At 41.4% G+C, this 13,302-nt stretch overlaps 1 protein-coding gene across 9 annotated transcripts in view; it reads right to left on the bottom strand.

Annotated features, from left to right (window-relative positions):
• Window positions 1–13,302, bottom strand: part of LOC131471006 (partitioning defective 3 homolog) — a 224,019-nt gene that overhangs the window by 47,092 nt on the left and 163,625 nt on the right. For all 9 annotated transcript variants that reach the window (XM_058647259.1, XM_058647180.1, XM_058647236.1 and 6 more), the window contains one exon: window positions 6,619–6,900. In XM_058647259.1, coding sequence (XP_058503242.1) covers window positions 6,619–6,900 — 282 coding nt within the window. The remainder of the gene's footprint in view (window positions 1–6,618; window positions 6,901–13,302) is intronic.

Genomic DNA, 13,302 nt, shown 5'->3' with positions numbered 1-13,302 from the left:
ATCTCTGTCTTTGTGTGACGTCTGACTGAGGTTCAAATCTGGAAGCTCCACATAAAAGACAGGAATGTTGGATTATAGCTGCATGTTTATTTAACGCTGAATCACACAACAGGAGTGACTGAACTAATTGTTAAGTAAAGAGCAATGCAGCAACTTGTTATTCATGTCCGGGGCCAGAAAGCATTGCATACACATGGGTGAGGCTGATTTATCATTCAGACAGATGGTGGTCATTTGAATATGCTCCAAGTTTCTGCTCGGTAACACGTTTCACTACAGCACAAAACACACTGACATGATAAAAACATTAAAGCTGCCGTCACAAACACAGCATGTGATATATTATCGTGAAATGACGGATGTTTTTGCCTAACGCGGTGATATTTATGTTAGTGGAGTCATGTTTCTGACCTGAAACCCGTGTTTAAAATGGCAAAAACGGAGAACATTGCCATGGAGAAGATTCCCGACATTCTATCAAAGTGTACCCTACTACTGCGAACCGTTCCAGACGTTCAGACCCAAGCTTTACGCTCTGTTTTGGTCTCCACACACTCCTGAGGGAGATATCTGGCTCTTAAGCTGCTAATTCCTCCACTATGTTCACCAGCTGCACAGGATCATAACATCAGCTTATAAGAGCTTGTTTGCTCAAAAACAGCTGGAAACCAGGTTGATAACAATGAAGTAAGAGCAACTGCCAAGTCGTCTCTGAGCTGGGAACGACTCAAGTTTAGATGTTTGTCATGATCAGCATCTTATTTGACTCATGTAGGAACAATAAGCAAAAACAGCATTTCTATTTCTGATTCTGTTCTACTATCTATGTAAATTAAAATATGACAAATACTTCTTATCTTTGCATTTCCATCCATGTATTAGAATAACATGTATGTAGTAAGAGAAGCTTGAATATTAAATAATGTACAACACATTTAAATATGTCAGGATACTCTCAATTAGATCTAAGGTAGCTTTAGTTTGCCCTTCAAACTGAAGGTCAACGGTTTGATCCCCGGCTCCTTTAGTCCAAATGCCAAAGTGTTCTTGGACTAGAGCCTAAAACCGCAACTCATGTGCATGTGGTACACGCCGAAACAGTAAAGACTATAAAGTCATGAATACCATTTTCTATGCAGCACATAATCTACATAAATGTCACTATCACTCCTCTACGTTTCCAAAAAATACACAACCTAAGCGCATCAAATAGCAACACAAGCACCAGCACAGATACACACTATTATACAGTGTGTACACACAGTGTCTGTGAAGTCGAACGTGCACACACACACACATAACTAAACACCCAGACCACCTTATCGGCCCATGAAACACGACTGCTGTCTGTTTGTTTGTCTGCATTTGTGTTGTGTTTGCGATACAACACGACCACGCTCGCTCCCTCCGAGGCCCCTTATTCCCCCGGTGGAGATGAAATGTAATGGAGCCGATTCAATAAGCGCGCCGGCCTCCTCTTTGGGAAACGCGGAGAATCAAATCACACCAAATCCCTCTGAGCCTTCCCAGCATCCACTGCTGCCTTTCAGGCGGGAGGAGAATAAAACAATGGTGGCTTATTCGCTTGGCTCTCTACACACTCGCACTCACATGGATGTGTTATACAGCTAATTGCTGAAGGGCTAATAAAAGCACTCGATAACACGCTGACTATTTTACAATAGTTTTTTTTTTTTTTTTAAGGGAATTCAGCAAATTAATTTAAAGTTAACACCAAAAACAAACATGGACGATGTCTGGAAATGCTAAGAAATACTACGCAACACAACTATTGTGTCTTCTCTAAAGCTGAGCCGTACCATGATGCAAACACAGCATAATGTTTCCTCCAAGAAACCTCATGGTACCTTCAGAATCGGTGCTATTCTTGTGTGTTTACTTCATCCAGAATGAAAGTGAAAGTTTTGCTGAAACAGATTATAAATGTGACTTGATGCCATCATCTACACTCACTGCTGCACTGCAGTCAGACACAGACAAACCTGCACCAGACCTGAATAAAAGATTCAAAAACTAACGTGTACATGTCACAGGTGAGCTTTAAAACACCTGCCAGCCTCGTAATAATGTGAAAAATAAACTACAATGCAAAACTGTTGGTGTAAAACAGCACAAATATAAAAAATAAACCCAAAAGTGTTAAAGAAAAAAAAACGCTGATGGAGAACTTTGCTACTTATGTGACTGTAGGATTTACAAATGTCACCAGAGGACTCATTTACCGCGAGGCCTCTGTGAGAAATATTTTTGAAATGCAACGATATGAAAACATCGGAGGAGATGAAAACTCTACTTTGGACAATATTTTGCTTGGCAGAGAGACCAGAAAGACCACCAGTGTCCCAGCAGCGGTTATGCAATCATGTTGAGAGCAAAAACAGAAATGGCCGAAACCACCTACGCGAGAAAAAATGCTCCGCACACACAACTAAAAACAACATTTGATTCTGTAAAAACATGTAAAACTTCCATATTTACGGTCTTGTTAAAATATGCAGCTCTCAACATAAACAAGAGCATCGTGAGAGCGACTGTTACCGGGCAGACTCGAGACGGTTGCAGCAGCAGCAGCTGAACATGCACGACTCGTCGTCGTCGTCATGTTCCTAACAGCGAAGGAAACACGAGACTGTTCCCAAAGGCTTCTGAAGCCTCTGTAGCTGCTTGTTTTAAAAACTCTGCAGTCAAATTAAAATTGGTGACGTGTTTGAGGCAATTCAACATTGATTCAACTGGATATTTGTGCAGCTGCGTGTTCTCCCTCTCGTCTTCTTCTTCTGGTTTCCCCTCGGACTGCGAAAGCGCCGCAAAGAAAGGCTATTTTTTCTTTTTACGATCCCCGCGAGAAATTGAGCGACTACATGAGAGGTGCAATTCTTCTATTCATGTTTGGACTCTTGTTCAGTGTTGCATAAGGAACTGACATTGCCAGAGTTAAAGCTAGGCTAGGCTGAAGTAACCCCACGTTTATTGCTTTTATTGTCTAATTCTTTTTTTTTTAGGTCACTTTTCAGTGCAGTTGGTTGTCAAAGATGGAAAATTGTGACCTTTTTGCAGAGCTGTAATTCATAAAACAGTCCTGGGCCACGATTCCCCAAGGCTAGAAAAAAAGAGGAGGAGCAGAAGTCTCTCACATCTCTCTCACATCCCTTCATTTACATTATAACACGATATTATTGTGGAATTATTAATATATGCTGCCTAACCCAGGCTTCAAGAGATGAATTTCCTCCTGCTCAGCAAACTAAAGTAAGACAAGACCTCTTCAGTTAGAATCTGCATCTTGTGATATTCTCAAAATGGCAGAACGTAAGAACAGACCAGTATTGGCTTCATTTGGGTGTGAAATACTCAAGTTGCTCTGACGTCAGTCACATTAATTCCCACTACAGTTTCAAACCGTTAAAAAGGAAAGTCCAGCACCGAGGAGATTATGCTTCCACCTGCAGTTATTTCTATTTCTCAACAGGATTATGCAAAAAAGTCACTTTGTCTCCAAACTGAGGGGAAAATGGGCAAAATATGAAGTGACATTCAATCATTTTTCTGATCTCTTTCAATGCAAATTTGGGGCGCTGAGATTGGTGCAGATTATAAGACCACATTCTTTTCCCTGACATTTTACTTTTACCTATAAGAGAAACACAGATGTGTATGTGGGATTGGTAGAGGCATGAGCTCTATTTAAGTATTTATTTATTTATAAACACCTAAGCCTTTTTCCAGAATAACTTTCAACATCTGGCAGTTATTTACAATTAACTGCATGTTAAGATGATGTATTAACAATTTAAAATGAAGAAAAACAAAACATAGTTGTACACAAACACCAGATTGTGCGTGTTAAATTTAAAAAAATAAAAAATGTTTGAATCTTTGTCTCAATGTACAAAAACAGGCCAAAAAGTAGAAAGTATGTACAAGACTCTGATTTGCCGGCTTCCTGCAACAGCACCAGTGAATAACCACACATTGGCTTTGACGTGCAACTTCTCAGCTTTCAGAAACCGTTGGAATTCGTCCGATAGCACAAACCGTCGCATAATCACGGTGATGCAAAGTGTTTTTCTGTGCGGCAGTACAACAGCAGGATTATCGAGTGCAATGCATTTGTGGTATTCATCGATTCATTACTGCCAACTTTCAATCCCTGTCCCAACAAAAGTGTCTGCGTTTGCACTTCTCCTGGTATCATTGTAATAAAAACCTAACATTTTCCTTTGCTCTCAGTTTCTATGAACATGTTATTGCTTTGATGAAATCTGCGCCGTCTTTAAGCTCTGGTATCAGTTCTTACTGCCATTTGAGTCTCATAATAACAAACACTCCTGCTGCCGGCTGAGGAGTGCCTCTCCCGCACATGCCTGGCATGGTAGGGTCTAATTCACTTCCTGTTCAGCGGGGGCGGGACACAGGAAACACACTTCCTGGTTCTCTCGGGAGGTTTATTATTCTTACGACGGGGGAGCTGGGAACGAAACACAATCTTTGAGGGGGAACGCTGTAATTAAAGACTCCTGAAATCATACGTGTTTGTATATATTATGGGCAATATGACGAAAAAGGTTATTGCAATACACTATTTACCAAATCAGTCAATATCAATCATATCTTGAAAGGTTAAAGGGTTGGGGTAACTCTGAGCACGGTACCCAATCTCAATGATTGGTTAAATGGGACACTCTAATTTGACCCCAGCAGTTCAAATCTCCACCAAATAATATATGCAGATGTTAAAAACAGATGAAAAACGTGTGGTGACGCTGAAATGTAGAATCTGAGATTTAAAATACTTTCATAGAGTCTGTGCATCATTGCATCGGGGATTAGTGTGTGCAATAGGGCTATTTTGATCAATGATTAATCAGTTTGAATTTTCAGACTTTGCAACTTCTTAAATGTGAATATTTTCTGGTTTCTTTGATCCAAATGACAAAGACATCATTAAAAGTGAATAATTTTCATTTGTGGACAAAACAAAACATTTTTCTGACATTTTTCAGACCAAACAAGTACTTGATAATGAAAATAATCGTTAGTTGCAGCCCTAGTGCACAGCTTTATTAAAATGTTTGAAAATGGGAAGGAATAAAAAATCTAGACATGGTACTTTTATCTATTTATAGGAGATTGAATGAAAATATTGTGAGTTTTTCTTACTGCGTTTTATTTTTTGGTCCTTTTGTTAACATTTTTAAAAATAAAAGCATTAAATGAAAATTTGAAATTTATGTTTATTATGTTAAATAAAAAAACAAAAAAAACAACAACAAAACTGTCCACAAAAATAATGTCATCACTAATCCATTAGCTTGTTGTTGCTGCTGCTGTTTTTGGCTGTGAGGAGTAAACATGATTGCGAAGTGTGTTCACCCCTAAGAGGAATACCACTAAAAACAATCTCTCAGGAGAACAGAGGCAGAAAAAACATTAAATTACTTATGCGGTTATTGAACAGAAAAAAAAGCTGCACTCTTTAATAAGACGATGATTACATTCTAAATCACGAGTGTTTTCCCGCAGCTAATTAAATGAGACCTCATATCTGTAATGATAGTATATTTTCTCCAGTTTTGCATCGGCATGCTTCCACAAAGCATCGCATTAGGGACTGAACAAAAGTCATACCAAGACAAACTCATTCATTCTATGTTTCTGCTATTATTTATGCTGCAGGCTTCACCTCTACCGTCTTTGAGCTTCCCAAATTCATCAAGGGGCCACGAATCTCTCCCGTCTTTGATCAAAAGAAGGATTGTGGAGCAGACACGCGGAGCTGCGAGCGGCTGCAGCTGCTGATGTGACGCAAAGATTCCAGTACATTTGGGCTTTTTTTCTTGGCCGACTATCACTGCAACAGACTTCTCTTTCGGTTACAAGTTGCATAACTCTGCTCGGCTGCGGTATCAGCATATTCGAGGCCGGGAGTGTTATTTAAAAAATGATTGACAGGTGTGTCTCACAACCACAGAGGGACTGAGCTGCTGGGAGCTCAGATGAGAAAACTTCACGGAAATTGGGAGAAATGCAACAAAGTGAAAAGGTAACAAGAAAGTGAAATCAACAAAAGGGGAGGAAAGACAGGTAGAAAGACGGGTAGAAAGGTCAAGGGAGACAGAAAGAGGTGGATATTCAAAGGTTTCCATTCACTCACTGCCTCCCCAGAGTAATCCCACATCCCCCTGGAGAACAGTGCATTGTGTGGAGCAGTCAGCGAGTTGACATTTACCACCTGCCTTCTGCTGCGGTGATTATTTTCTCCTCTAGGTGTGAAAGCCAGCCTGTCGTCTGTGTGCAATAATGCTGCCTCACAGTAACAAGAGCTGGGAGCGTGAGACAGGGTCCTGCAAAGACCTTTCTACTCAAAGACCATGTCAATGTTGTAAGGTGAAATGATTGGCAAGGTCTGAATGTAAAAGACAAATAAAACTGATGGGACTGAGACTCCATTAGTGTTAACGGGCAATTCATTTGAGAAATTGATACATTCAAAAAAAGAAAAAGGAAAGAAAAAGCTAAATTTAAAAAAATGATGATCCAGCAACTGATAAAACACTGCGACAGAGAGATGACAGAAGTGTCTGATTCCAGTCCTACCTGTCTGCAGACGGAGGCCGGTCATTGCGGGCCTTGCTGACTTGAGTGTAAAGCGAGTCCGAATGCTGGTGCTGGTGCTGGTGCTGGTGGTGTGAATGGATGTGAGGGTAATCGTCCCGGGGGCTGTGGGGTCGACTGTGACCGCTGTCCACGGAGCTGTTCAGAGGGTTGATGCCGGTGTACGTGTGCTCCTCCTCTGGGGTGCGACTTATGTCCAGGATCTCGGCGTAGTCGCGTTCTCTGGCCTGCCGCTCCCTCAGCTCCCGGGTTTTGGCCTGGATCCTGATGATGAAGATGATGAAGGAGCGTGTTGAGATTTTGATATCACATCACAAAGAATACAGCTTTGTTTTAAGTGTACTTTTTCAAGGGTATTCCATTCAGTAGGCTGGCACAAAATGAATATTGAAGATGTTGCTTTCACTTTTTTTTTAAAATAAATTGGACAGAAAATGTAATATTTGCAGTACATTTACGAATATTTAAGAATAAACTTAACTTATACTATAATAGGGTCATATTAATACATAGAATTTCTTATTAAACAGCAAATACATTACAAATCTACAAATGTAAAGCACATTTCTGTCTTGAATTTTCCACAAACGTTTGGGTTTAATAATATCATTAACCAAATATTCACCTGCAAATAGAGGAGAGGAAGCTGATTTATTTATTTCCACCACTTCTGTCCCAATCGGTTGTCATTATCATTATCCATTATTCAAACATTTCTACTCTAGTGGGTAAAGGGAATGATTAATAAAGTCAGGTCATTCCCACGGTTTACGTACAGTAGCTCAGTGCAAGTGGTGCCAAAGTCCCGCAGACATCCCTTAAACTGCACGTGTACGTTAGTTAGATGCTGGCTAAAACACACATGTGGTCACATCCTGACATAAACGTGTACATAATACACTTCATTGTTTGTTTTTTTTCAACCCAAAATAGAGACTTGTGGAACAGCTGGTGATCCCATTTAGGTTTTAATACTCCTGTGTTGATTGCTTTGGTCTGGACTGCAATGGCACAAAGTGGGGTTCACTACCTGACCGGGTCTTGCCAAACACGACTCACGGTAAATGTTGTAAAACAATTACAAGCCCCGCTTACACTAACATTAAGAGTTTCTCCACAGCTTTGATTCACACAAAGATAATTGTAATGTTTTTTTTGCTGCTTCCTGCTTACACTGACCAGTGTGCATTAATCGTCACGTCATTCATTTCAATCACAATAACATGGAGGGTTTTCATTTAGAAAATGCAGCATGTTGGAGTTTGGACTTGGCCGTAGACATGATGTAAACCTCAGGAGGCGCGTTAACAAAACACCAGACGTAGCAGCGCAACATCTGCAAGCGATTGTTTATTGTGCCCTCTTAATTTTCCATTACTGACGAGGGAGAAGATGTGGAGACGATTATTTATGTTTTTTTCCCCCCAAATGAATAACACCATAAACAATGCATAATAGCCTCTCGCCCCCCAAAACACCTCAAACAAGGAAGCACTTTACAGTGCAACATCTTACATAGCAGCTCTGTGTCTCTCAAAAACGACACTCGCATGAACACACACCTCTGACACCTCACTGTCTCACAGAACTGCTAAAACACACACTTCTATACCTCCCTCTCTCTCCTTCTTTCCCTCTAAGCCATTATTTTGTGAAAAACTGGCAACACTGGTGTCTACAGCGGGGGGGGGACTACCTATTGCGCGGCCCCATAATTAGAGCCTTGCCAATTATCAGAGCTTTACAACCACCAATTATCATAGCGCTCTCTTTTCTCCAGGCCCCTTTTTTAATGGCCATGAGAAAGCGAATGGGACAGCGACGGTGGCGAGGAGGCAGGGGGTGCGACTTCACTGAGCACTCAGCGGGCTAAAATCTGAAACACTTCCTCCAGAAAATGTGCACACTGTGCACAACGAAACAATGAGTTTGATAAGGATTGCTCCCCAGTGGATGGTGGAAAACTTTAAAAAAACAAGGACAAAATGGGTGGAAACGCATGAAAATATCTACATAAGGCAGCTAATGAAGCTGATGACGAACGGCTCCCCGCTGACTGTGTACAAGGGTAACAATCTTTCCAGCACAAAATGTGCACTTATTCCCACGACTTTACACATGTCAGATGGAAGTATGTGGATTTGCACACTGTGTCACCACTACTTGTGGACTAAGCAATTATCTAATGGTGCAGAAGGAAGCAGGGCCCTCGAGGGCTCTATCTTTAGAGCCGGAGGAAAAACAGTGTTTTCCATGAGAGAAAGCAGCTCCGCAGGAGTGGGGGCAGCGTCTGATTGTATACACAAGCACAGTGGCTGATAAGATAAGGCCACACACACCAATCCAGTGCAAGGCTTTCTCAAACCATTTCCCTGACGAGGCAGCGGACAAGTCGGGGAACGGGGTCAATTTCTGAAATCTCTTTCCCGTGACTTGTGGATATGGGTTGGTTTTTAATTGCATGAAAGAAGGAGCACCAGCTCAAACGCTCCTCATTGTCAGTAGAGGATCACCCCCTGACTCTCAGTTGCCTTATCTGGGTGCATTAGTCCAACTCATAGAAATTAGATTTACACATTCCAGTCAGACCAACATGTTCAGACCTATTTTAGACGTCCAATCTTCATCAGAAGAATGCAATGATTTGGTTCTTCTGTCATGTAAACATAGTGAGTGGCTGAAATTAGACTGCAGTGGTTTATATGGAGGCAGAGTGAGTGTTTATACAATGGGGACATTTGGAAAGGCAGCTGAAAATGATTCAAAAAGACAATTAAGTTGATTGAAAAGGTGCAGGAAGGAAAAGCACACTTGGCCTAGTCATTACCCATGCACTCCCAAAATATTTGCAAAAGGAAGAAGCTGCTTTCTTTTCTAACAGCTAACCTTGAAGAAAGATGAAAATACACTCAGCAAGTAGGGTAAATGGTAAAAAAACAAAAAAGCACCAAAGGTAGGAGAACATTTTTGCAGAAAAAGAGGGAAAAAGGCAGATCAAGAGGCAAAGAAATGACAGAATGGCACATTATAGTATAAGAAAGGTATTTTTGAGTGACCTTTCTACCACATCAAGCCAGAACAATGGTGCATTATGTGCCATTGTATCCACAATGTAATAAACCTTCCTTTTAGCGGCAAAGCAGACATAACTGAGTAACCACGGAGAAAGGCAGGAAGCACATGAAGGAAGAAGGTCCAGCAGGATAAGAGTGCTGCTGAAAATCCTTTTTGAATTAATAAAAACAGAAGTTTGGATTCAAGGTTGTGGGTTTTGCCTGGTTTTGAAGGTTCTGCTCTGCTCTCAAGGTGAACACTGCAGTACTTTGATCATCTCTGCAGGCCACAGAAGCTACAGTATGTACACAATGATACTGAAGTAATAATGTACCTGGAAGAACATGGTTAAGAATCTGTAGCACTTAAATGGTAAAGCAGGTCAAAGGAAGTTCGCTCCACAGCAAACAAGCTGCTTAATGGATGTGATGGCAAAAAAAAACCAAGTGCAGTCAACCAGGTTTGCCTTGGCCCAGTTGTTGCCACGGCAGCAGCCAATGCTCACTGTGTTAGCCAGTCAAACAGAAAACCTTGTAGTTTCTACTAAAGTATGTTATTTTGTCCAATGTTGAGGATAGTGCAAGTACATTCACTGTCATCAACCTTTCAGGGATTTTCCAGGCTGAAGTCCATCACCTGAATTCATCACTGCCCTAATTTGAGTTAATAAAACAGCACTCTAGCTTCCCAAGGTAGATAAAACGAGATGGATTTTACTCAAAAGCTGTCAATATCTCCACTCCGTCCAAAATGAGCTGCACTGAGGTCAGCTGAAGACATTTCTTCTCCACCCACGTGGTTTCTTCAGTTCTGAACAACCACTCAGGACAAAAAAAAGACATTTAAACCTCTGTTAAATTGAGTCAGTGTCAAGGCCGTCTGTGACACAACCAAGAGAACAGGGAACCAAGTCTAAATGACTGTCTCTAGGAACATGAGGTGAATACTTGCTCCATCTTCTGAGATAAAGGACAGTATTGTAAGAGAGAGATAAGTGATGCCATAGACCAGCTCCTGCTCATATAAGAGATGGTTTCCTTATCCTTCAGAAGTAGGGAAAGTGCTGACCTGGGTAGTTAGCCTTCAAGAAGACAAGACACCCCTACATTGCTGTTTTATGACACCACTTATATCTAAACTACAATAGTGTCCTTTCAACCTTTCTCAAGAAAATGTATTCACACTTGGCCTCATGTGACATCTTAAACTCCACTGGCTGGCATTTACACTTGGCCTCAGGCGACTCCCACAGCTCTAATAACTGCTGTTACAAAACCATGAGAACTAGAGCCCCAGGACCCACAGCCTCGACAGTCAGCTGGCACCACCTGCCCTCAATGGGCCAGTGTGTGTGTGGCACTGTAGGCTAGAGTCGGCATCAACAGGAGCCCTCCTGGTACAACCAGTTCAGTATCGAAGACTCGAAGACTCGATACCAAAGACAGAAATGACACAGCAACAAGGCAAACGACAATGAGATGATATATTAACACTCTTTGTCCATTTGCACCAGCCAACCTTCTTCTTTTATGGAGAATACAGCCAACCACCAACTGCTGCTAAAAGAAAGCATTTTCTCTCATGCCTTTTGTTTGTGTTGTGGTTGGATGTCATTTATGGCCTGAACCTCTTCTACCACTTAGTCTGAGCCAAACAAACCCTCACACCATGTTTCTAATCACGCAGTAATACACGATAAAACAGTACGCACATGTGCACCTGCTCTTCAAATGACCGTACGTTATCGTCTGCAAACACTGGTGCACTGTCTGCTGTCTGTCTTGATTTGCTTCTATAGCTTGCAGTTGGACTCCACTGGGAACCGAGTCTTAACCCTGCTTTCCATGTAGTCAATCGCAGCTGGATTAAATGCAGCCTTTGGCAGAGGCCAATCAATAGACGCTCTGCAGTGAGATGCCAAAGCTCCCAGCTGAACCTTGCGAGAACAGCTTGGCAAAACACAACTAACTAGATTGTTGTCTGATGCCGAAGGAGCTGCAGTCCACCACATCCTCAGTGGGCTCTTCCTGTCAATATCAGTGTTATTTCAGGTGATGGTTAAATCCAAATGAGAAGCAACTTGGGCTTTTCAGGTACATCAGGGAGGGGGAGGGGGGGGCAGTTGGTAAGAGTGAGTCAAACACCCAACAGTGAAGAAAATAATGAATACATTGACTTCAGAAAACCCCAAGGTAGCTCCTGCTCTGTGGACAACAACCAGCATTTAGCTCATTTGGGTTTCTCATCCACTGTGTGTTCCTGATTTCCCTCAGCTCGTTCTTGCCCTGAGCACCACATGACAAAAACTACCACACACAATAAATACACAAAATAGACAACTAAAAAAACTACCCAGTTCTTTCAGAGGCCCTGTCCCGAGGATAAATCTTGAAGGAAGAAAAAAACCCAAAAAAGATATTTGTCCAATCAAAGATATTTATATAGACAGATTTACAACACACTGTAGTGTTGAGTGGTTACAGAAAACATTTAATAATTGCATTAATCTTTCCAAAGTAGAGCCAAGAATAGTGGGTTTGATTTATAATATACCCATTAATAAGCAAAACGAAACAAACAAGAGGAAGTAAAGGATTGAAAGCCCTCATAATGACAAGGACATGAAGAGTAACTTCATTTGAATTCAGGAAGTAACCACAGTAAGACTAATTAAACCCAATATCCAATATGTTCAGAGTTCAGAACAGGTTTCAGGGGTCAGATGTGTTCAAAATCTATCTATCAGGGTAATAAATGTGTGTGACATCAGAGAGGTCATGAATTTGATTAACATACAAAAAGAAACGTTCTGAACTTTCAACCGTATCTAGTGCTACAACCAAATTATTTGACGTGGCATTTACGGTAACCTTACGCCAATTAAAAATAAAGACTTGGCTCTTATTTTGTTATTGGACTATCTGTTCTGCAGGTGTAAAGAAAGAAAAAGATGACAAACCAAATTTTCATAACGAGCAACTGAGGGGAGTAATGGCTCTTGCCCCTACACCAAGAGCATGGGAATTAATTAGCTAGCAGGGCAGTAATAGCCTTGGCATTTATAAACTGCTGCCACAGGAGGAAACAAAAAACTGGCATGGTGCCTGTCTGACATTTCATTTGGTTAAAAGAGAGCAACAGAGGTGCAGTGGAAAAAGAGTCTTGCCTTCTTGGGGCTGTTTGGTTTCACTATTTCTCACTATTTCTTATACATAATAAACCCATTTGATACAGTCCATAATATGCAGCAGAGGGAATTTCTTCACCTTCTGACCTGTACACTTGTTATAATCCAATGTTCCACGCTGTTAGAAGCAGTAAAGCCGACAGTCAAAGAAACATAAAACACACATGAGGGAAAATCTTACAGCAAACAATTCATTCATTCATCGTCCAACACTTCATCCTCCACATGAGGGTCACAGAGCCAATCCCAGAGGACACGGGGCTAAAGGTGTAGCAGGACACCCTGGACTGGACGCCAGTGCATCGCAGGGCAAACACACAGAGACTATTCACTCTCACAGTGACAGGGTACGGGCAAATTACAGTGACCAATTAACCCCTGAGTGTTTTTCGACTGGGTCGTGAACCCGGATCTTTGTGCTGCAC

Source organism: Solea solea, chromosome 1 (assembly GCF_958295425.1).
Source record: "Solea solea chromosome 1, fSolSol10.1, whole genome shotgun sequence".
Lineage (NCBI taxonomy): Eukaryota > Metazoa > Chordata > Actinopteri > Pleuronectiformes > Soleidae > Solea > Solea solea.
This window is presented reverse-complemented; position numbering and strand designations above follow the sequence as displayed.